General features: G+C 47.6%; 2 protein-coding genes across 4 annotated transcripts in view; both read left to right on the top strand.

Moving 5' to 3' along the window:
* Positions 1 to 24,177, top strand: part of LOC112646065 (speedy protein E4-like) — a 39,344-nt gene that overhangs the window by 3,021 nt on the left and 12,146 nt on the right. The window contains exons 2-9 of one of the 3 annotated variants that reach the window (XM_035717562.2): positions 25 to 219; positions 854 to 912; positions 1,396 to 1,481; positions 3,026 to 3,194; positions 3,339 to 3,437; positions 5,489 to 8,394; positions 9,389 to 9,515; positions 10,587 to 11,298. In XM_035717562.2, coding sequence (XP_035573455.1) covers positions 25 to 219; positions 854 to 912; positions 1,396 to 1,481; positions 3,026 to 3,194; positions 3,339 to 3,398 — 569 coding nt within the window. In that variant the 3' untranslated portion in view covers positions 3,399 to 3,437; positions 5,489 to 8,394; positions 9,389 to 9,515; positions 10,587 to 11,298. Of the gene's footprint in view, positions 1 to 24; positions 220 to 853; positions 913 to 1,395; positions 1,482 to 3,025; positions 3,195 to 3,338; positions 3,438 to 5,488; positions 8,395 to 9,388; positions 9,516 to 10,586; positions 11,299 to 24,177 lie in introns of those variants that run through there. The other 2 variants (XM_049111164.1, XM_049111163.1) reach the window with 2 other exon arrangements.
* The window catches only part of ZNF12 (zinc finger protein 12), a 68,010-nt gene continuing 58,949 nt past the window's right edge, over positions 15,117 to 24,177 (top strand). The window contains exon 1 of the mRNA XM_049111161.1: positions 15,117 to 15,255. The gene's annotated coding sequence lies outside the window, so the exon portion shown is untranslated. The remainder of the gene's footprint in view (positions 15,256 to 24,177) is intronic.

Raw genomic sequence — 24,177 nt, 5'->3', positions numbered from 1 at the left:
CTGTAGCCTGGTTTCTTCACTCAGCCCCCTTTGTAGACCCCTGCCCCTTGCCTCAGTCCCGCGGAAGGAAGAGAGACATCGAATCCGATGAGGAGACAGCCCCTGAGGCCAACGACATCTGGGTGGTGGAGACACTGAGTGGCCTCAAGATGAAGCTGAAGAGACAGCGGCTATCTTCAGTGCTCCCTGAGCACCACGAGGCGTTCAACAGGCTGCTCGGTAGGAACAGCACCCTCCAACCTTATTCTTTTTTCCTGAAAACACCAGAAACTTCCAACGGCGACGCTTTTCCAATGGAAAATAATTCTTTGCAGGTCGCTGAGCTCTCTCTCTCCATCCTTGGAGGACTCCATACTGACCCCTCATCGGGGACACTTAAAAATGACAGAGGGATGAGAAAGCTTAGCTGCAGTTGCACTCCTGAGACATCTTAGCGCTTACTGGCCTTTTGAATCTAAGTGCCTTCGGCTGTGTCGGGGCAGGGGGCGGGGAGGGGAGGACAGGCCATCTTTGTACCCCGATGCCACTGTGGAATGAGAAAATGACAGCGGATGATGTTATGGTCTCTGCAGTGGCACATCCATGCATGATGAGACAGCATCACTACTTACTTCAGATCCCATCCTGCAGATGCACTGCTGACACCTGCCTCTCTCTCAGTCACCCGACAAGGGGGAGCCGCCAACTTTTCTTGGCCAGTCCATGGTCTTTTCTCCCCTCTGCCCATCAGCCTCACCCTTGGCTACATCCTGAAACTTCCCCAGGGGAGGTACTGTTCTCTTTGCTCTGGAACGTTCCCACAGTAACCCCATTCCAGTTGCCAACTTGACAGACATCTGCCCTCTTTTCACAGAGGATCCTGTCATTAAAAGATTTCTGGCCTGGGACAAAGATCTGAGAGTATCCGACAAGGTATTGTTGTTCTCCACTAAGATAGACTCTTGCTCCAACACCTGTCCTGGGGCAGGGGAAAGCCTCCTCAACCCTCTCTCCAACCTCATGCCTACCAAGACTTCTGGTCGGGGACCTCGTGGCTTTTGCAGAATCCCTGGGACCTGAGCACCAGGTGTGCCCCTCTGGCTGTTGCTACCTTAAGTCCCTTTGCCTCTCTGCTCTTGGGGGGCTTCCTTTGGCTCCAGCTTATCAAAGACCCTCCTGAAGCTGGCTGTCCTAAACACAAGCCCTCAAACCAGCACAACCTCCCGTCCTGGGAGCACCTGAAACTCTTCCCTTGCCTTCCCCAGTTTGTAACCAACTGTCTGACACCAAAGAAGCAGGTTCACCCAACATGTCAAAGAGGCACCACCTGCTCCAGCCTCCTGTCCCCTCACCTCACTGGTCTTCCTCTCCCAGGATGGGACCCTTCTATGACGGCTTTTCTCCTCTTTCCGCCAGTATCTCTTGTCCATGGTCATCGCCTATTTTAGCCGCGCTGGTCTCTTCTCCTGGCAGTACCAGCGAATTCATTTCTTCCTGGCACTGTGAGTATTTCGCCTCATCCATCAGCAGTAGTCAATAACCTGGGAGGAAGGAGGGCAGAAGTGGGACTCTGATCTTTCGGCTCTTTTTTTCAACCTGTTTGTAACTCTTTAAATCTTGCGGGTTTTATTTATTTATTCATTTATCTTTTTTTTTTTTTTTGAGCTGTTTAGTCTGTGTATAAAAACAGTAGAATTAGAGTATAGGGGTTTTTTATACTATTATTTGCAAACACAAATGCCCCTAACATCAGCTAAGAGACCCCCTGAAGAGAAGGAAACAAAAACTCTCCAAAGAGGAGTGAAGGAAAGAACAGACGCTGCCTTGCCCCAAGCAACTAGGCTCAAGCAGCAGCCAGTTCTGATCCTTGAGATCTGTCTTCTTCCCATGGCAATACCAAGCATAACTGTCCTCCTCCTCTGCATTCCCAGCACAAATGCCTCAATTCAGCCTCAAGACATAGCACAGATCTGTCGTAAAGGCTCCCGCTGGTGTTTCTTACAAATCCGTCCCAAGCCAGTGGGTGCTATATGCCTGAAGTCTTTCCAAAGCATCGTCTCCTGCTCTGCGCTCCATAACAATCTCATGGGCCAGGGGTGCTAGTGGTCAAGGTCAGAGTTTCCAGCTTAGCTCCAACCCCCTCGTCTCCGTCCAACTTGTGCACCCTCTTCGTGTTTCATCCTTCCAAGGACCCTTCCCTCCGTTTCTGTACTGTGTTTCCTGTCTAGGTGATTTTGCACGTCTCCCTGAAGAAAACGACCTTTCCTCAAGATTGATTCCAACCCCAAAATCTTCAGATGCCCCCCTAACCTCCCTGACTTCTGCACCCTAGTAGCACTTCTGTTAAAATTCTAGTCTCATGGGCATTTTGGACCACCGTTATTTCTCATTCACTACCCTCTTCTGCCCCTTTCCCCCCTTCCCCAATCCCATTACACGAGACACCTGTTGAGGCAGGTCTTGTCAAAATATTACCAGGCTCTCAAAAACACTCAGACAATTCCTTACATTTTGCAAATGTTTAAGTTAGGTCGGGTCTACGAGGAGGTAATCAGTATTGCCCTTGACCGTGAGAGAAAGCATTCATTTATTCATTCAACAAAAACTTACAAAGTACATCTGATGTGCCAGGGACCATGAGGCGATGGGAAGAGAGAAACAAGTGCATGTTGAATTACTGCACCTACATGAACCCAGTCCTATATTAGTCATTTGGGAGGAAAGCCAGGACTACAGAAATAGAGCAGGAGCTGTATACATGCCCCTGCTCCACAGGGCGACAGGGGTGTGCACAGACAGGCTGAAGGGAAGGGGGTGGGCTCAGGGATGGGAAAACAGAGCAGCATATGCCCTCAAGCTTCTGGGTGAGTTGTCTTTCTCCTCAAAGCGGGAGAAGTCTCTGCCCAGCCGTGCCTTCTTGATGACTGGGGGGCGCTCTACGACGCTGGGTAGGAAGCCGACTGCATCTTTTCTGGGAAGCTGAGCTCAGGTGGGGGGTCCTTCCTGTCCTGCTCCTCCTGACCAGCAACCTCATGTCTTTCTCCAGCTACCTGGCCAATGATATGGAAGAGGACAACCAGGCCCCCAAACAAGCCATCTTTTCATTCCTTTATGGGAAGAACCGTTCCCAGCGTCCCTTGTTCCACAAACTGCGATTGCAATTCATCCGATCCATGGGATGGAGGACCAGGGTGTCCAGGGAAGAGTGCGAGGAGGTGGGTGGGCTGTGGGGATTTGGGGTGGGACAATGGAAGGGGGGGGGACGTGGAGGGACATGGGATTCAGGACGAGACTGCAGAGTGGGAGGGAGGGGGAGTCCACCTGGAGGTTGTCTTCTCAGGGATCTCTTTGTCTTCCAGATCCAGGCTTTCGATCCAGATCTGTGGGTGTGGGGGCGAGATCGCACCCTCATACCCTAGAGGGACCATGGAGGCCCGAGGTCATCGGCCTGAGGGGAGGTACGTCTGTGTCCTCACGGGTCCAGGCACCATGACTTATTGTGTATTGAGGAAATCTGAGGAATCCAATTGCTAGACCACGCTCCTCTCCCCTGCCCCACACATGAGCCTTCCCACACACTGTAAAGTCGAGCAGCCACGCAGCCAGACGCTGACTCAGGTCCCAGCCACATGCTCACAACCACACATAGGCATGACCTCAGGGAGATGTGTGGGGGCCAGACTAGGGAAAACCAGTTTGTCACAGAGGCATGGCTGAAATAATTCCATTCACGGCAATGGGGCCCAAATGATAGCTTTCATGAAATGTTGATTTTCTGTGGAAAGTAAGTTTTCAATTGATTCCATAAATTGTGTATTCACTTTCTTTCTTTCTTTTTTAAGAGTTTATTATCCAGGGCAGCCGCGGTGGCACAGCGGGCCAGCCGCGGTGGCGCAGCGGTTTAGTGTCGCTTGCATCCCGGGGTGTGCTCCTGAAGACCCGGGATCCAGTCCCGCGTCGGGCTCCCTGCGTGGAGCCTGCTTCTCCCTCTGCCTGGGTCTCTGCCTGCCTCTCTCTCTCTGTGCCTCTCATGAATAAATAAGTAAAAATCTTAGGAAAAAAATTTATTTATCTATTCATGAGAGACACAGACACAGAGAAAGAGAGAGAGAGACAGAGAGACAGAGAGATAGAGGCAGAGACATAGGCAGAGGGAGAAGCAGGCTCCACGCAGGGAGCCTGATGTGGGACTCCAGGATCATGCCCTGGGCCGAAGGCAGGCGCCAAACCGCTGAGCCACCCGGGGATCCCCAGACTTTCTAATTCATTTTTGGCCTTTCATCCCTCACAGGTATCAACCACAGGGACTTATTTACAACAAAGTATATGTCTAACAGTAGGATATTTGATGGAAGAGTCTACCTACCTAGTAATACAAAAGAAATTATGTCTAGTTATGCTTTCATCCAAATTTCCTTTCAAGCACATTGCTTACGGCCAGATTGCCTGTGCATTTTTCATGTTCCCTACCTGCTTCCGGACCAGTGTCCCATTTTGTTCAATTATACCTTTCCCCTCAGGTTTTTGGTCAAGGAAGTTTGTCAGAACAAGTGAAGCTTAAGAAATAATAGTTTCAGCATGGCTTATTGTGATCGACACATAAACTTATAGATTTGGGTAGAGGATTAAGTAAAGATTGGGTTTAACTCATGTGAACTATAGCTCTGTTAGTCCATTTAGGCTCCTACATCAGAGGACTACAGAGTGGATGGATGGCTTATGAACAACAGACATTTATTTCTCACAATTTGGAGGGGACAAGTCTGCGATCAGAGTGTCAGAACCTTTACTGGGTTGGTCAGACCTTTCCTGGGTTGCAGATTGCCACCTTCTGGCTGTGTCCTCACATGGTGGAAGGGGAGAGCCAGGTCACTGGGGTCTCTTTTATCAGAGCACTAATCCCATTCAAGAGGGCCCCACCCATGCCCTAATCATCCCAGTGGCCCCATCTAGCACCATCACCTTGTGGGTTAGGATCTCAATATATGATTGGGGTGTGCGTGTGGGATACAAACATTCAGACCACATAGCACTGACCAACTTTAGGACTAGGTGTTATGGTTGAACATCGGGATGTAGGGTTAGAATGGGGGATTAGGCATCTGGACTCATGGTTCATGATGTTGATGTGTGAGTGATGTTTGCGGTATGGTGATTAGTTCAGACTCTAAGTAGCACAAAAGGACCAAGGTGAGTGTCCAGTCTAAAGCAACATCCTCTCAAGGTTGTTTGTTTTGGTCCCTGAACAGAATCACCTAGAGCCCTGGCTATAAAGTAGATGACTGGGCCTGTTCTTAGGTACATGAAGAAGTTTTTGGAGCCAGGATCACCAAAGTCCAAAAGTCATACTTGAAAATGAACTGGGGTTTAGAACGAATGATTAGGGATAAAGTGGACTTATAAATTCGTCTCAACTCTGATTACAATGGACTGAGAAGGTGAATAATCTCTATATCTGGAGAGTTGCCTCCTTACAATCTGACGTCCTTCCTCTCTTTCTCAATTGCAGATCCCTGAGCCCCGGGGAGACGCACGTTTTCGGTAGGAAGTCAGGAACACAGGAGTTTCTTTCACAGATAATCTAGAAGAACCCAGGACCTTCCAGAACGAGCTCAATGGAGTTATCGTGTTGTACTCCTAGGAGCTGGGAGTCCATGGAGGAGTCCATGGAGAGACAAAAAGAAACCAGGGTTTTTTCACGTCCATCCCCTCCTGGGCCACCATCAAATATTTCACATTACTTAATTTGAATCTCTGCTGAGGTAGAGGTTGGAGGTCCCATTTTTCATGCACTGGGACAAAGGTGAGGAGGAAATTACCTCAAAAATATAAAATTAGAACCCAAAGGATTGTGACAGCCAAACATACGTCAGGAATTTCAGTTGTTCATTTTGAAAATGTTGCCCTTAGATTATACTTGTTTCTCTAGTTTTTATTTACGTATTTATTTTAAATAGTTCTGAAACAGTCATAGTTTCCAACACATGCTGTTCCAACGTAGTTTTGTGATGAGATTTCAGCTGCTGCATAACTATAACTTTGTTTACATATTCTGGATAGGTTTTGTTTTTATTATACTTATATAATACATCAGATATACTTATAACCAGACGGGTTAGTTCCCTCATGTTCTTCTAACTGTAAATGTTTGTTTGATAGTCTTCGTTATTAAACTGTGAGAACCAGGTGTCATTTTTTAACTTGCCTTGATGACATGTTTGTATGTTATTTTAGGTTATTAAAGAGGACACTGAAAGGTGTCTCTCGGGGAATCATAATAAAGAGATGTCTTCTTCCCTTCATGATGTTTGTGGTCATCACAATCAGTCTCATCTGTTCACTGTTCAATGATACTGTCGCTTAATGGGGATGTGGTCATTTAGCCACGTTTTTCTTTTCCTTTCCTTTTTTTTTTTTAATATTTACGACTATGTGTCAAGAATTTATTTTAGATTAAGGTGGATAGTGCTGATTTCTCTTCAAGAGGACACGGCCTCCATATTCTTCTTCTTTTTAAAAAACAAACACTTCAATTAATTAACATATGATGGATTATTGGTTACAAAGGTAGAGGTCAGTGATTTATCAGCCTCATGTAACACCCAGTCCCTCCTTAATGTCCCTCCTGAATGTCCGTCACAGAGTCGTCCTATTCCCCCACTCCCCTCTCTTCCAGCGACCCTCCATTTGTTGCCTATGATTAAGAGTCACTTATGGTTTGTGTCTCTCTCTGATATCGTCTTGTATTTTTTCCTCTCTTCTCCTATGCTCCTCTTCTTTGTTTCTTAAATTCCATGTTTAAGTGAAATCATATGATAATTGTCTTTCGATGATTTTTTTCGCTTAGTGGAATAGCCTCTAGTTCCATCCATGTTGCTGTAAATGGCAAGACTTCACGTTTTGATGGATGAGTAATATTCCATTACAAACACACACACACACACACACACACACACACACACACACACACACTACGTCCTCTTGATCCATTCATCTGTTGTAGACATCCGGGCTCTTTCCATAGTTTGGCTCCTGTGGACATTGCTGCTATGAACATTGGGGTGCAGATGCCCCTCTGCATCACTACACTTGTGTCTTTGGAGTAAATACCCAGTAGTGCAAATGCCAGGTCATACGGTAGGTCTATTTGGAACTTTCTGAGGAACCTCCAGAGTAGCTACACTAGCTTACGTTACCACCAACAGTGTACAAGGGTCCCCCTTTCTCCACATCCTTGCCAACGTCTATCATTTCCTGACTTGTCAATTTTAGCCACTCTGACTTGTGTGAGGTGGTATCTCAGTGTAGTTTGATTTCTATTCCCCTGATGCCGAGGCATGTGGAGCGTAGTCTCATGTGTCTGTCGGCCATTTGTATGTCCTCTTTGGCGGAATGTCTGTTCATGTCTTCTGCCCATTTGAGTTTTAAAAATATTTTGTTTATTTATTCATGAGGGACACAGAGAGAGAGGGAGAGACACAGGCAGCGGGAGAAGCAGGCTCCTCGCAGGGAGCCTGATGTGGGACTCAATCCCAGGACTCTGGAATCATGACCTGAACCAAAGGCAGGTGCTCAACTGCTGAGCACCTTTTTTTTCTTCTCCCCATTTCTTGTTGGATTATTTGTTCTTTGGGTATTGAGTTTGAGAAGTTCTTTATAGATCTTGGATACTAGCCCTTTATCTGATATGTCATTTGCACATATCTTCTCCCATTGTGTTGGGTATCTTTTGGTTTCCTCGACTGTTTCCTTTGCTGGGCAAAAGCTTTCAATATTCATGGAGTCCCAATAGTTCATTTTTGCCGTTGTTTCCCTTGCCTTTGGAGACATGTGTCGTAAGACGTTGCTGCAGCAGACGTCACAGAGTTTGCTGCCTGTGTTCTCCTCTAGCATTTTGATCGACACCTGACTCATAGTTAGGTCTTTCATCCACTTTGAGTCTATTTCTGTGTATGGTGTGAGGAAATGGTCCACTTTCATTCTTCTGCATGTGGCTGTCCGATTTTCACAGCACCGTTTGTTAAAGAGACTGTCTTTTTTCCACAGGATATTTTTCCTGCCTTGTCGAAGATTAGTTGAAGGTCCATTTCTACATTCTCTATTCTGTTCCATTGATCTATGTGTCTGTTTTTGTGCCAGTACTATGCTGTCATTTGAATATTGCTTTGTAACAGAGCTTGAAGTTTGAAATCGTGATGCCACCAGTTTTGCAACTGCGAGACCGAGGTCCACTTCTGGAGTTCAGGATCAAGGCTATCTCATGTCGCCGATCCAGCCTGCAACCGTCCTCCAAAACTGTCCTCGGGGTGTCTGGATCACTCTACTCCTCTCCAGCAGATGCGGGGCTCTCTGCATCCTTCTATTCCTGTTTCACGGTGCAGTCTGGCAGCAGAGGGAGGAAACAGACGAGGGAAGGTAAGATCTTACAAGAGTGAAATAAGTATGTAGGGAAGGTCCAGGCACATGGACTTGTTGGATTGAAAAGTTAGTTTACGTCGCTTAATTTGGCAGAGCTCTCTCACTTGTTTTACTGATGCTGTGTTGGGGGAGCGTTCATGCTCTACTCTCCGGTGTCCCTGAGCCCGAGAGGTATTTTGAGAGCCTACTCCTAGAAAATTGTACGTGTGCTCCCACACACATCAGATGCTGTCCCCGACTTCAGAAGTCCATGGATCACCCAAAACCTGCCCCTTGATTGCAGTTAATCAGCTCTAGCTTGCATGTAAAATTTTGAGCATGTGTATTACCCTTGACCTAGGAATTTCACTACTCCTTGTGTATCCTATGAATAAACTGTGACGTGCCCACAAAGGCTGAGTGGAAAAACCTCCAATTGGAGGCAGAATCTGTTTTATTGAGAAGGTGGGAAGCCCCCAGGAGCACAGATGCAGTCACAAAATAACTGACTGGCTGTCCTGTGGTATCAGGGGAAGCTTCTTCCACACCTCGTACCTCCTTCCTCTGCTTTTCACCTGGGCATCTGAGTCTTGCTTGCTCTTTCCTTCTTTTGGTGATAAAATAACACAACATAAAATACAGCATTTTAATCACTGGTGAGCGTATCATTAAGTGGCCTTAAGCACATTTGCGTTGTTGTGCTGCCATCAGCAACTTCCGTCTCTAGAACTTGGTCATCTTCCCTCAAACTGGAAGTCTGCACCCATTGAAGCCCCATATCAGGCTCCCTGCTCATGGGGCGCCTGCTTTCCTCTCTCCCCGCTGCCTGTGTTCTCTCTCTCACTCTCTCTCTCATTCAAATAAATGAATGAAAACTCAAGAAAAAAAAAAAATCACACAACAACAACACCTGCCCTCTCCACTAAGTCACAGCTAGCCAGGGGCTGCTCACCCTGGCCTGTCATTCTCTAGTGAGTAATGGTTTCTGTGTTTCCCTTCTGTGACCCTTAAGACCTAGAGACACCCTAGGAAGACGGCTTGCAGTGCTAACTCACAGAACAGAATTCTGGGATGGGGAGACGGGAAGAGGTTCTGGATACCGACTTCGAAGATCTGGTGTCTGAAGCTCAGTGTTAAAGGTAAATCTTAGTCTTTGACTTTTATACTCCCCTGCACCCTGGCTGACATATACTTGGTGGGTCCCAAAGTCAGGTTAAGGTGTATCGTCTGTTATTATCGCCTCTTTGAAATGTTCTGAAATGGTGTCTACTTACCAATTTGCCCATGTTGGTTTGCAAATCTTGTTTTCAATCAAAGATCTATCCTTTATAAGACATTTGCAGGAGGAATGTCTCCTCCTTTTCTTTGCTGCGTTGAGAGAGCAGGGTACTAGGATTTGTTTTCTGGAAACAAGGATTGTGAAACCCAAAAGACCAAAGCGGACCCCAGGATTCACTTCAGCTGTTTTGATTCAAATCCTGTAACCTATTCACTCTGTCCCCTTCTCTGTCTGCCCAGACTCCTGAGGATAGACAATCTGGAGGACATAAAGCAGGAGATAGAATACCTGGCTAAAAGATGGGGGTGGTGGGGAGGTGGGAACGATATGGTTTTGTTACAAAGCAGCCTGTGCCCCTAGGCAAATCCTTCCTTCTTCCAGGCCCCCGTTTCTTCACCTGTAAACTAAAATACTTAGATAAGATAATGTGTAAGCGCTCTTCCCTTACAGCATAACCAAGACAGTGAGAGAGCCAATTTGACATGACCAGGTGTACAAATGCTAGGGTTCAATTGTGTGCCCCCTCGCACCCCCACCACCCCATTCATGTGTACCACGCCCTGGTACCTCAGAATGTGATTGTATTTAGTGGTGGGGTCCTTATGGAAGAAACCAAGGTAAAGTGGGGTCTGTAGCATGCTGTCCTTTATGAAGGGAAAATTGAGGGGGGGGTTGGGGGGCGCAGTTCGTTGAGCATCCAACTCGATTTTGGTCCAGGCCCTGCTCTCAAGGTTGTTAGATTGAGCCCCACATCAAGCCCCAGAGAGGTGTCTGTTCCACACCCGAGAGGGGTGTCTGCTTCTCTCTCCTCTCTCTCTCTCTCTCTCTTTCTCTTTCCCTTTCCCTGCCCCCCCCCCGTTTGCCCCTCCCCTGGCTTGCTTGTCCTCTCTTTGTAAAATGAATGCATAACTTTTTTTTTTTTTTTTTAAAGGGAAAATTTGGACGCAAACATCCAAGTACAGAGAAGAGAATGGGATGACACAGGGAGAGAAGACTGACATCTACCAGCCAGGGCGGGAGGATGCAACAGCCCCTCCCCCACAGCACTCAGAAGGAACCAGCCCTGCCCACACCTGAATCTCAGACTCCCAGCCTCCAGAACAGTGAGAGAATGTACGTTTGTCGTGACAGCCTGAAAGCTGCCTGGTTTGTCTTACTTTGTTACAGCTTCCCTGTAGGCAGATCCACACAGTATTTTTGAAGAAGAGGGAATTCAGATTTGACAGTCACTTTCCTGATACTTCTGCTGCCCCTTTCCCCAAAGCAAGACGCGTCCATGTCGGGAGGCTTCAAAGAAGAATGGGTTCTTTCACACAGATTAGAACCTTGAGCTTTCTTAGCCTCTGGCATTTCCTGGTCAAGGTGACTGTTCATTTTGGAAAACATGGTGGAAAGACTTCAAGAGAAGAATGATTTACAAATCTTGAAGATGGGTGTCAGTTAGCTTAATAAAACTGATGCATTAAAGAGAGAAAAATAAACGGGAGCAAACCGAGGCAACTACTTAGGAAATTAAGGGTGGGAAAGGCTTCTTCAAAGACAGTGTCTAAACAGATGAAAAGTATGAAGAGGAAGTGAACGATTTGAACACAGAAACAATATCCATATGACAGAAAATAAAGTAAAACATTAGGTTAAAAAGATCAATGACTTGGGTCGCCTGGGTGGCTTTTTAGTTGGGTCTCTGCCTTCTGGCCAGGGCATGGTCCTGGGGTCCTGAGATCCAGATTGGCCCCCGTCGGACTCCCCTGGGGGAGCCAGCTTCTCCCTCCACCTGTGTCTCTGCCTCTCTGTGTGCATCTCTCATGAATGAAAGAAAGAAAGAAAGAAAGAAAGAAAGAAAGAAAGAAAGAAAGAAAGAAAGAAAGAAAGAATAAATAAAGCTTGATGATAAATTGGGAGAAATATTTGTGTTTTTTCCAAATACAGAAAGAGAAAACTTTTTATTTTAAATACTAATGAATGAAGAGATTTTAAACAATATGAAATGATGCAGGTCTGCTGCTTCTGGCCCAGACGGACACACGAGGTGAAGATTTGCCCTCCCAGGTTAAATAGGTTTCTAGAAGGAGGAGATAGATGAAAATATGAAATGACAGATTTTAGCTATCTGGAGTGAAGGGTGAGCCTTAAGAGTGTCCAGTTCAGGGATCCCTGGGTGGCGCAGCGGTTTGGCGCCTGCCTTTGGCCTAGGGCGCGATCCTGGAGACCCAGGATCGATTCCCACATCGGCTCCTGGTGCATGGAGCCTGCTTCTCTCTGCCTGTGTCTCTGCCTCTCTTTCTCTCTCTGTGACTATCATAAATAAATAAAAATTAAAAAAAATATAAAAAAAAAAGAGTGTCCATTTCAGTGCCCAGAGAGTATTGAGGCCGAGGTAGGGGGCTGAGGTTGTGGGGCAGCCCAACGTGTGTCAGTTGCAGGAACGCAGTAGGATGTTCACGGGGAGGGGCACGGCAGCCAGAGTTCACAGGCAGAGAGCCAGAGGGGAGAGGTGGGAGGGTGTCCCGGTCTTCAGCTGAGCCAGGCAGTGCACTGGGGTGGTGGTGGGGGGAGCAGGGGCTGAAGGCCAGGACCCAGGGGACTGGGGTTCTGCCTGTCTTCACCGACGTGCTCAGCGCACCTTCTGTCCTTTACCTGCTGAATACGGAAAAGGATATGGAAGGGATGTGCCTGGAGATCTTCTAGGCTCAGGCCCAGGGGAGGTGTGACCGCCTGGCTCCAACTGCAGCACTCCTTCGGTGAGCATTCCGGCACCAGCCACACTTCGTAGCAGCAAGAGCTGGGCAAGACTGCTCCTGGCTACACTGCCACTGCCATCGGCAGCTTCGGGAGAAGCACACCCTTTGTGAGGGATTAGTTTGATGCAGCAGCTCGGCTAAGGGAAATCGGGAATGGGTTATGTGCCCGTTCATTGGTATAAAAGAGTACTTACTGTTACTTTTTAGAAGAGATTTACGGGCGGGGGGCCGTGGGTGGTTCGGTCGTTGAGCATCTGCCTTAGGCTCAGGTCGTGATCCCGGGCTCCTGGAATCATGTCCTGCATCAGGCTCTCTGCCGGGGGCTTGCTTCTTCCTCTGCCTGTGTCTGTGCCTCTCTCTCTCTCTCTGTGTCTCTCTTGAACAAATGAATAAAATCTTAAAAAAAAACCCACAAAAACATAAGAGTGTTAGTGGGGCACCTGAGTGGCTCTGGTTGAGCGGGTGTCTTTGGCTCAGGTGTGATCCTGGGGTCTTGGGATGGAGTCCCACAACACGACAACAGGCCCCCTACAGGCAGCCTGCTTCTCCAGTTGCCTATGTCTCTTCCCCTCTCTCTGTGTGTCTCAGGAATATGAAATCTTTTAAAAAGATAAAAAATAAAGCATTACCTGAGTAAACTTGTAATATAAATACTTCCTCTGTTGATCTCATATGTATCTAAATATCGTTTGAAGCTGAACAATTGTATTGCCCACATTACAACCCAGGAAGGTTGTTCTTAAGGGCCTGGGAGCCATCTCTTTGACCTGTAAACCTCAAGGAAGATAGTGTCCCTCTGTGTCTCCGGGAGGGGGTAAGCATGGTCTCTAGGCATCTTGCTATGAGCTGTAAACTACCTGCTTGACAGAGAAAGGTAAGAACTTTTTTCTCCTCCTTCACACAGAGACAACTAGGATGGACCAGCACCCCGATTACCAGGTGAATTTAGGATGAACTATGAAAAAATGCATAGCAAATGGTGCTGACGAGTCCTGTAGGTGTGAAACAGGTTTACCACTTAGGATGAGAACTATGGGCTGAGCTACAAGGAAAGACAAGTCTCCGGGTTCTCCTTGCAAACTTGTTAGTGGTTTGCCTGTGATGTGCGACACAGTCTGGTTTAAAGGTTATTTAACGGTAGGATGGGGGGCCTGGGTGGCTTAGCCAGGTAAGCAGCTGCCTCTTGGTTTGGGCTCAGGTCCGGATGTCAGGGTTGTGGAATGAAGCCCTCCGTGGGGCTGCTGGCTGAGCCTGGAGTCAGCTGGGGATTCTCTCTTCTTCTCCCTCTGCCCCTCCCCCTGCTCTCACGCCCTCTCTCTCCCCCTCTCTCTCTCAAATAAATCGTTTAAACCAACATAACAATCGTTCTCTTCTTTCTATATTTGTGGAGAGGATTTTCTGGATGGCAGGAGAAGGTTTTTTGAAGGTTTTGTTTTTTGTTTTTTTTTTTAAGATTTATTTACTCCTGAGAGACACAGAGAGAGGCAGAGAGGCAGGCAGAGGGAGAAGCAGGCCCCCTGCAGGGAGCCCGATGCGGGACTCCACCCTGGACCTGGGCATCACCGCCTGAGCCCAAGGCAGACGCTCAACTGCTGAGCCACCCAGGCGACCGGGAGATTCTCCTTTTAATCTCCACCACCCCGCGGCGTCGAAGAAGCACTTGGCCAGGCGCGCCGTTATATAATCTCTCCCCCAAAATACTGCTCAATCCTTGTCCTTAGGACCTCCTCGTCAAAACATGGCACTTTAACCTAACAGACATTTAATTCGTCGGACGGGCAAATTCCCAGGGATATGGTTCGGGTTTGTGTGTGTGTGAAACCCGGTTGTTCCACAGTCTGTACTTTGCATTCGTTGTGCAACTTGGACAAGCTACCTTTTCTATTTGCTTCTCCTTTCTTGGAGAAACCATGCGCCTCTCTTATGTCCTCGCTGAGTAGTAATCGTATCCCAGTGTGTTGGTGCAACTTGTCAAAGTTCAGTGACGTGCACACGTGCACCCTTCCCCGTCCTCTCCTGCTTGTGGAAGTCTCCGTGCCAAGCCGACAGACAGACCTCAGGGCAAGGAAAGGACCAGGGATCCAGGACGCAGGCACAGCCGCTGCTAGAAGCGACACGTCTCCTCGATTCCTCACGGGAGCGAAGACGACTGGGACATCGGGCAGTAGGTCCGGATGGTCAATCCTCTGAGCACGGTGCTCTTACCCACCCGAGGAGGTGGAGACTTTCGAGACGTCCCCTAGCGTGTGGGCGCTTGGACTCCCGGGAAACAGAGTCCGGGTGTTTGTGCCGCTCCCCCAGGGGGCTCCCGCAGGACCCGGGCCGCACGCCGGCGCCGTGGTGCGCATGTGCAGCTCGGCCTGTGTGCGTGTTGGCGCAGGCGCAGTGCGGCCGCGCTGCTCTCGCTTCCTGTGCGTGCGCAGGTCACCGCTCGCCGCGGTTCCCAGGCTTCGGCCTCCGGCGGCCGAGGATTCCCCGGTACCCGCGGGGCTGTCCGCCGTCCGGCCGGGCCGGCACCCAGCGGGCGCGGGTCCGCGCGGGCCGGGCGGAGGCGCGAGCGGGATCCCCCCAGCGCGAGCCCCGGAGCCCGCGGGCCTGGGCCGGAGGAGCCGGGCGGTCGAGTGGCGGCGGCGGCGGCGGCGGCGGCGGCGGGGCCCGGGTCCGGCCGGTTTGCGGCCGCAGGACGGCGAGGCGTCAGGCGGCCGTTTGGGGCCCCGGAGGGTGGTCGGCCCGAAGTGAGTTTGCGCGCTAGTTCCAGAGCCGGCGCCCCGGGAACGGCGGCCCCGGGAGGCGCAGGAGGAGCAGCCCCCGCCCCGGATCCCTCGCGAGCCTTGGGGCAGCTCGGCGGGTCCCGACGGGGTAGGTCGTGCGCTCGCGGGCCTCCTGGCGGTTGTGGATCTTCCGGGCGGCCAGAGTGCGCGCGGGCGGGGAGGGATGGGCGCTCCCCCGGGACGCGGGACTCGTGGGGTCCCGGCTTCCCGGGGGCGCAAGGGGCTCCCGCCTCCCCTTGCCCCGTCCCCCGCTTGCTGCGCCGTCGCCCTGTCCAGCCTGCAGACGGGTCTCTAAGCGCCCAGGAGTGTGTGCGGAGCCGGCTGCGTTGTGCCCTGGGGCATCTGCCGGTGGAGCGCAGGGCCGGTGTGCGAGGAGGGCCGGGCTGCGGCTGCCTGGTTGACAGAGGAGCCTGGGCCTGAGAAGGGAGGCGGCTTGTCCAGGGCGACGGGGTCCGTGGGTGGGCTTGCTCTCGGGCCTGAGCTCCTGGGCGCGCGTGCTGGCCGCCCTGTTAGTTTTCGTGATCAAAAGGTTCTTCGGTGTAGCTAGCGCACAAGCCAGTGAAGGGAGAGCATTGGAAAACAAGTGCGCCTTGATGCACCTTTACCCTGCTTTAGAGACCTGGTGTTTTCTGTTCCTGTGCATACGTGATTTTAAGTCATTTGAAGAGGTAAGGAAAGACGGAGAGAGCACCGTGAAGAGGAGGGTTTTTTTCAGCGTTAGTGTAATGAAGGCAAACGGTTTGAAAAATGAGCCGATGTTTATATTAACCAATGAAGAGTAACCCATCTAGGGCAGCCGGGTGGCTCAGTGGTTTCACGGGTCCTTCGGCGGAGGGTGTGATCCTGGAGATCCAGGATGGAGTCCCACGTCGGGCTCCCTGCATGGAGCCTGCTTCTCCCTCTGCCTGTGTCTCTGCCCCTCTCTCTCTCTCTGTCTCTCTCTCTCTGTCTCTCTGGGTCTCTTGTGAATAAACAAATAAATAAAATCTTAAAAAGAAAAAGAAAGAGTAACGCATCTGATCACCTCGTGATACGTGGGAGGGACCCCAATTCTCTTGTACCTTTCTCTTTTCTCACATTTTTAGCCTCTTCTGAGTGTTCACAGGGAATGAGATTTCTTTGGAGGTATTATGCAGGATGACCAGTGACTTCTATCATTTCTTCTTCTTCCCCAGGTCCACCGTTAACAGTCTATGGTTTTCCAAGAGCAGCAGAAAATGAATGAATCCCAGGTGAGTTTTCCTGTGTCCGTGCTTGGTTTTGTAATGCATTTCAGCAGATTTATATGGGTCCAGATTTTAAAATGGGAGTATGGAAATAAAAGACGTTATCATGTAACATGCACTTCTCACCCTGTCAGATCAGCACCTGTTGTGCCCAAGATTGCGAATGCGAGAAAACCGCCAAGGAGCCGAGGCCGATGCAAGTACATGAGGGTTTATTGAGAAGCTCGAGCTTGGGTCCAAGTACACCCGACACAGCGGAGCAGGGACTTGGAACCTGAGGTGGGTTACGGCTGGGATTTTATGGGCTGATCTAGGGGTAAGGTGGTGTTTTTCAGTAAAGCGTGGGGGTGTGAGAATCTGCAGTAAAGAGGTCTCACGAGCTCTTGCTTCCTTATTCCGATAAGGGCGTGCTTTGTGGTTTTTCGTGTAGCCGGGGGAAGGTAGAGTTCAGTACCTGGTCACAGTGGCCTGAGACGGCTACCGAAGCTACAATGACTGTACTTGTGCCAGTGTTAAGCTTGAATGGCCCTAATATTCTCAGCCTCCACACACCCAGAGTCTTTTGTCGAGTTCATGTGTGCGGAGCTACCCCTATGTGGTGGGGCTACATACGTGAGTCAGGTGCCTGATAGTCCCAGAAAAGGAGCGTACCGTGCGTTACATGATTTGAATGGAGCGTAAGAGGAAACCATTTTTGTAACTTGTGGGTTTTAAAGATTTCTTCGGACTTGAGAAACTGTCTTTGTGAAATTGATGTAGTTGTGGGTAGCTTTCCTGATGATGATCATTGAATCATTGCAACCTATGACATGTTTGTTGCTTATCTAAACTGAGGACCTGGTACATATAATTTTTCCAGGCACCAAAATACCGTGATCCAAGGAGACATATTTTCATTGTTACTGTTTTGTCCAGGGGTAAAAGCTGAGTCGTGAGTGTAATGGCCTGCGCATCCTTCAGGTGGCTTCTGTTATTCCTACTTGTTCGGGTTGTGCAGTACATAATACAGCGAGGTATTCCCTAGTAAATATGCAGTCACTGCCGTTCCCATTTCAATTCTTAGCATCTTGATTTTGTCCTCACCCCTCTCTGGAACATATTGCTACAGATTAGCAGTGACCTGGGCCCCTGGGTGACTCAGGCAGCTAAGTGTCTGCCTTTGGCTCAGGTTATGATGCTCGGGTCCTGGGATCGAACACTGAGTTGGGCTCCCTGCTCTGTGGGTCTGCTTCTCCCTCTGTCCCTCCCCCCACTTGTGTGTGCTCTCACTCTCTTGCTCTCTCTCTCACTGTGTTGCTCACTATCAAATAATAAAAATAAATCAATCAATCAATCAATCAATCAATCGCGGTGATCTCAGTACAGTCAGATGCATCAGACATCATCCAGCTCTTACCTCCCGTGATCATTCGTCTGACGTATTACTTCCACGTGTCTTTTCTTCGTGGAGTCTCCCTTTGCTTGGCTTTTAAAAAGGTTCACCTGCAGATAGTTTTGCTCTTTAGCTGATCAGGGGTGTTTGAAAAAGTAGGTGAGGGTAACCTGCAATACCTATTTTTCTGAGTATATAATATCTGGTGTTCAAAGTTTCGCCATCTTCTGGATGTGTTTGAGGTGGTTCTTTTCAATCAGGATACACAGAGACCACCCTCCAGGTGGCTAACTAAGTCTTTTAAATCATTTACTGATGGTTTCCTTGTATGTCTCTTATGTTACTGCTTTGTAATCTATGTTTTGAAGAAATTGTGTTTATCCTGTGTTTCCGGTAGTCTGGATTGTGTGGACCACGTTGCTGTCATTCTAACTTGAAGACTTTTGTCATTACCCATATGCCTTCTATAATTGGTAGTTAGCTCTGGACGTTGACCCAGTTCTGTTCAGTTCTTTTGCAAGACTTTGCTGCCCTTGACTCTCGTCCTCTTTCCCCTGGAGGCCCGTACCATCTTCCTTTGTTTTTGTGACGTTAGCATCCATTGGTTGATGTTCATTGCCAAGATCCCCCAGTTCTTTAGGGGAGACAAGGTGGTGGTATGTTACTTTACCATTTCTTTGTTTCCCAGCTAGAATACATTCCTAAAGAACAACATCTCTTTAAATAGTTCTGTGTTACTTACAGAGAGGATTATTTTCACAATATCCAGTAGGCTCCTAAGCAACTGGGATTTTTTTTTTTTTGATTCATTTTGTTACCATTATGAGCTCATGGGTTTACACATATTTTAAGTATTTCAGTACATTGAAGTCGTTTCTCTCTTTGATGTCCAAGTGGTTCTGTGTTTGACCAGAGGAATCCCTGCAGATGGGTTTCTGAGTCCTTTTGCAACATCCTCTGTGTATTTGATAGCATTCGTTTTTATTCAGCATTTTATTTTGAAAAAGCTTCAATCTTACACAACAGTCGCAAGGATCTTAGAGAACTTCCATGTTCCCTTTGCCCAGATACACCAGTTTTTTTACCTGTCCCCACATTTGCTTTATTAGCTCTCTTTGTGTGTGTGTGTGTGTGTGTGTGTGTCTGTATGTATATTTCTTACCTGAATCATTTGAGAGTGGGTGTCATCTGTCTTGTCCGTTTTCAGATTATGCCTGCTAAGATCAAGGATATTGATGGATGGATTGAATTCCGGAAGTGGAAGATTATTGTAACAGTCTCATGTAGCCAGTCTGGCTTTCTTTTGAGACGTGTTGGCATCTGATTTCACCCTTTTACTTTCAACCTATTTCCATCTTTATGCTTCAAGTGCAGATAGTTGGATCTTGCTGTTTTTAAATCCAGTCTGACAGTCTCTGCCTATTAATTGGGTTGCCTAGACCACCTTACATGTAATCTGACTATTGATATAACCAGTAAGGGTTGTAGTCTGGTTTTGTTTTCTCTTTGTACCATTGGCTTTGTTTCTTTTTTCTTCTTTTGTGAACTTCTTTCCTTTCAATGGATTGTGTATTTTTTGTGATTCTGTTTTACATCTCTTGCGGGGAGTTTAGCTCTAACACTGTTATGTTTTTATTGTTTTGGGGTTTCTGTTATGCAGCTTTAATATTTTACAGTTCATCTTCAGGTAATGTACTGTTTCACTTCAACTATAGTGAGCCTGTGGTTATTTCCATTTCTCCCCTCTTGGTCCTTATGTTGTTGTTGGCTATTACTTTTTTTTTTCTTCTTATTTAAGACTTATTATTGATTTATTCATGAAAGACACACACACACAGAGAGAGAGAGAGAGAGAGAGGGAGAGGGAGAAAGGCAGAGACACAGGCAGAGGGTGAAGCAGGCCCCATGCAGGGAGCCCGACGCGGGAGTGGATCCTGGGTCTCCAGGGTAAGGCCCTAGACTGACGGCGGGGCTAAACTGCTGAGCCACCCAGGCTGCCCGGATATTACTTTCACAGGTAGAATCAATCCCCCAAGACATTGTGATTTTTGGGTAAAGCGTTATTTTTTAAGGAATACTAAAATAACATCGTTGCCATTTCTGGTGCACTTGGTTTCTTTATGTTTTATGTCTGTCCAGATTTAGATCTCCTGTCATTTTCCTTCAGCCTGAAGGACATCCTTGAGCACTTTGAGGCTTTTTTTTTTCTTTTCCAATATTTAATTTAAATTTTAGGTAGTGAACATGCAGTGCAGTATCGGTTTCAGGAGTAGAATTCAGTGATTCATCACATATAAGACACCCGGTGCTCATCACAACAAGTGCCCTCCTTGATACTCATCCCCTATCTAGCCCCTCCTGCAATCAGCTCCCTCCATCAACCCTCAGTGTATTCTCTATCCTTAAGAGTCTTATGGTTTGTTTCCCTATCTCCCTTTTTCCCTCTTCCCATATGTTCATCTGCTTTCTTCAATTCCTCATATGAATGAGATCATACGGTATTTGTTTCTCTCTTACTTTGCTTAGGTTAGTATAGTGTACCTCTATCCATGTCATTGCAAATGGCAAGAGTCCGTTCATTTTGATGAGTAAGTAGCATTCCGTTGTGTATATACACCGCATCTTCTTTATCCATTCACTACTCAATGGACATTTGGACTCTCTTCATAGTTTGGCTGTTGTTGATAATGCTGATATATGTCAGGTTTTCTTTTAATGATGGGCGGAGACAATTCAAGACAGCAGAACCAGGTGGTAGGTTTGAGAGTGCTTTAATGGGGAGCGCTCCCTGGTGTGGCTCCCTGAATCCGCACCCAGGCAAAGTGCAGGGGTGTTTATAAAGAGTTTTTGGCGGGAAGATGGGGCCAGGGCGGCATTCGGGTTGGGGCAAGGGTTACAGGGTGGTGGGCGTCGGGGGTGGGGTGGGGTAGGGGGGTGATCTGTGTTTTGTAAGCTAAGATAGTGTAGGGCAGCAAGGCAGCTTTGGCAGGAAGATGGGGGTGGGGCGGCAAGGCGCCTTTATTGGGAGGTTGCTGGCCTCGGGTGGGCTGTTTTGACGTCCCCAGTCTCACCAGCCCAACACTATAAACATCAGAATGCTTGAATCTGTATTTTTGCATCCTTTGGGTAAATAGTTAGCCAGTAGTGCAATTGGTGGATCCTAGGGTAGCTCTATTTTTAACTTTCTGGGGAACCTCCATACTGTTTTCCAGCATGGCTGCACCAGTTTGCATTGCCAGCAACAGTACAAGAGGGATGTTGTTTCTTGTATGTTTAATTTAATTTGGGGTTTCTGACAGGTGTTAGTTGATATCTCATCGTGGTTTTGATATCTTTCTCCGGTGATGAGTGATGTTGAGCATCTTTTCATGTGTCTGTCTTCTTTGGGTGTCTTCTTTGGAAAACTGTCTCTTCGTGTCTTCTGCCCATTTCTTAAGTGGACTATTTGCTTTTTGGATGTTGAGTTTGATAAGTCCTTTTTTATAGATTTTGGAACCCTTTTTTTGGTGGTTGTTAGGATTATTTATTTGAGAGAAAGAGAGAGCACAAGTGGAGGGAGGGGGCAGAGGGAGAGAGAGAATTCCCAAGGTGACTGAGCTCTGAGTACAGAGCTGGACTTGGGGCTTGATCCCAGGCCTCTGAGATCATGACCTGAGCTGAAATCAACAAATGAGCCACCCAGGGGCCCTGGAACATTTCTTGTAGTTGCTAATGAATTCTTTCAGCTCTCATGTCCAAAAATGCTTTTGTGTGTGTGTGTGTGTGTGTGTGTGTGTGTTTGTGCCTTGGTTTTGTTTCAAGGCAGCTTTGCTGGTTTATCTCCTGTACTTCAGGCATGTTCCTCTACTGTCTTCTCACATCTGTTCTCTTGCCGCCTGTTTGCTATTTCTTTATTGTTTGGAACCATCATCTTGTTTCTTGCATCATTTCCTTGAGGTCATTTGAGCTGTTTCCTAACCTGCCTTCACCTGCCATCCTACAGAGGCCTAGAGCTTCCTAAATATACATTTTAAATCCTAGATGTTTCATAAGTCGTGTCTGTTTCCAAGCTGTCAGAGTGTTTTTCCTCTTTGTTTCCATGTCTGCACAATCTAGTCTCTCTGCTACCCTGAGTCCATCAACTGTGTGTCCCACTTCTTAATGTTGTCCCTGTTCTAGAGCTGCTCTAATTAGATTTTAATGTCCCTTGCCCTTTTGACCTTGGTGGTTTCACTTTCTGAAATCGCTCCATGCCTATCAGCTCATGTCATTTACTAGAGTTGCAACCCCACCGCAGCACACGCGCGCAAGTGCGCACGCACACGCACACACAAACACGGTTTTTCCTTTGGCTTCTCTTTCCTCAGTTGCTCACTGTCATTAGGTGCTCCTATATAGAGATATATAGGTGCACCTATATTCATATCCTAAATTTCTCGCATCACCTGGGCTATTCCAAATCCCTGTGAGCACCCCATTACTTCAATCCTTATCTGTTTAACTTCTCCGGTATCTCCTGTGATTGATCTGTCCTCAAATCTGTATCTTCCCTGACCACCTGAGTTCTGACAGACTCCTGACCATAGCCAATGTGTTGTGGAAAGAATTTGTCTGGGTCTTCTGCCTGGATCCTGGAAGAGAGCTTCTAAATCTTTGGAATTGCCTAAGTGATGGGAGTGTTTGTTATCCTGGTAGGCCTCTTGGACCAAACCTGAGTTGATGCTAAGGATAGGGGCCGGCTATATCAGGAACACCAACAGGGTTGGGGCTTTTGAACCACTTGATATCAGCCCAATCTCTAGCGGAAGGAAGGGAGCCTGAGATTGAGTTCAGCGTATGGCCAATGATTGAATTAATCACACTCCCATAATGAAACTTCAGTAAAAATTCCGGTCACCACACTTGGGTGAGCTTCCTGACTGGTGATACACATGTATGTATGTGCCAGGAGCATGATGCATCCTGAGGACACTAAAGTGTTCTCTGCTGCTACCGTTGCCCAAGATGGTTTTCTCCAAAATGCAGGATTCATGTCATTAGCTCTTTCTTCTCCATGCTTATCTTATTTGAGCTTTAGCTCCTCTTATCTTATTGTGCTTCTCAGAAAGTTCTCCAAAGCCGTCATTTCTATGCAGTTGTTACCATTTCATCACACACTGTTTTTTTTCTTCTGCCACAAAAAAACTGGAATTGGGGGTTGTGCAAAGGACGCCTACTGTGATTGAATATTGAACACAGAATGCTTGTGTTCCCTGCACTCCTGGATCTGCTTGCCTTGGACCATCTCCTGGAATGCGTAATCTTGCCGAGTCACCTTGCCTTCATTGTAAATTTCAGATTACTGTCTAGGTCCCCATAGCGCTATCTTCCTTTTCTCCCCCCTTTTCTCCCTCAATATCTTCTCGTTTCCTACTTAAAGACATTAGCTCAGGGGGTGCCTGGGTGGCTCAGTTGGCTAAGCACCTGCCTTCAGTGGAGGTCATGATCCCGGGGCCCTGAGATGGAGCCCCAGGTCAGGCTCCCTGCTCAGTGGGGAGTCTGTTTTTCCTTCTCCCTCCGCTCCTCCCCCTGCTTGTGTTTGCCCTCTCTCTCACCAAAATAAATAAATCTTTAAACAAAAGAAGACACCAGCTGAAGATCCTCCTTGTCTTCAGTTTTTTCTACATGAAAAATAACTGAGAGTTAGTTTTGAAAGTTAAGAAATGTGGCTGACATCTACGGAAGACCCACAGCAAATATCATCTCCATGGGGAAAACCTGAGAGCTTTTCCCCTAAGGTCAGGAACACAGAAGGTATGTCCACCCTCATCACTGCTGTTCAACACAGTACGAGAAGTCTGGGCCTCCACAGACAAGATAAAGCAGTAAAAAGCATCAGAATCCGCAAAGAAGAAGTCAAACGCACTTTCTGCAGATGCCATGATACTCTACATGGAAAGCCCCAAAGATTCTACCCCAAAATTGCTAGAACTTGTATAGGAATTCAGCAAAGTGGCAGGAAATAAAAATCCATGCACAAAAACCAGCTGCATTTCTATACACTAAGAATGAGACAGAAGAAAGAGAAATTAAGGAGTCTCCCCCGTTTCCAATTGCACCCCAAACCGTCAGATACCTAGGAATAAACCTAACCAAAGAGGCAAAGGATCTGTACTCAGAAAACTGTAGAACACTCATGAGAGAAATTGAGGAAGATACAAAGAAATGGAAAAACGTTCTATGCTCATGGATTGTAAGAACATATGTTGTTAAGACATCTGTGCTACCTAGGGCAGTCTATACATTCCGTGCAATCCCTGTCAAAATGTCATCAACTTATTTCACAGAGTTGGAACCAATAATCCTAAAATTTGTATGGAACCAGAAAAGACCCTGAGTAGCCGCCAAAGGAGTGTCAAACAAACAAACAAACAAAACGAAAAACTGGTGGCAT

Source organism: Canis lupus, chromosome 6 (assembly GCF_003254725.2).
Source record: "Canis lupus dingo isolate Sandy chromosome 6, ASM325472v2, whole genome shotgun sequence".
NCBI classification, from domain to species: domain Eukaryota; kingdom Metazoa; phylum Chordata; class Mammalia; order Carnivora; family Canidae; genus Canis; species Canis lupus.
Note: the sequence above shows the minus strand (reverse complement) of the source record. Positions and strands in the feature narration are given on the sequence as shown.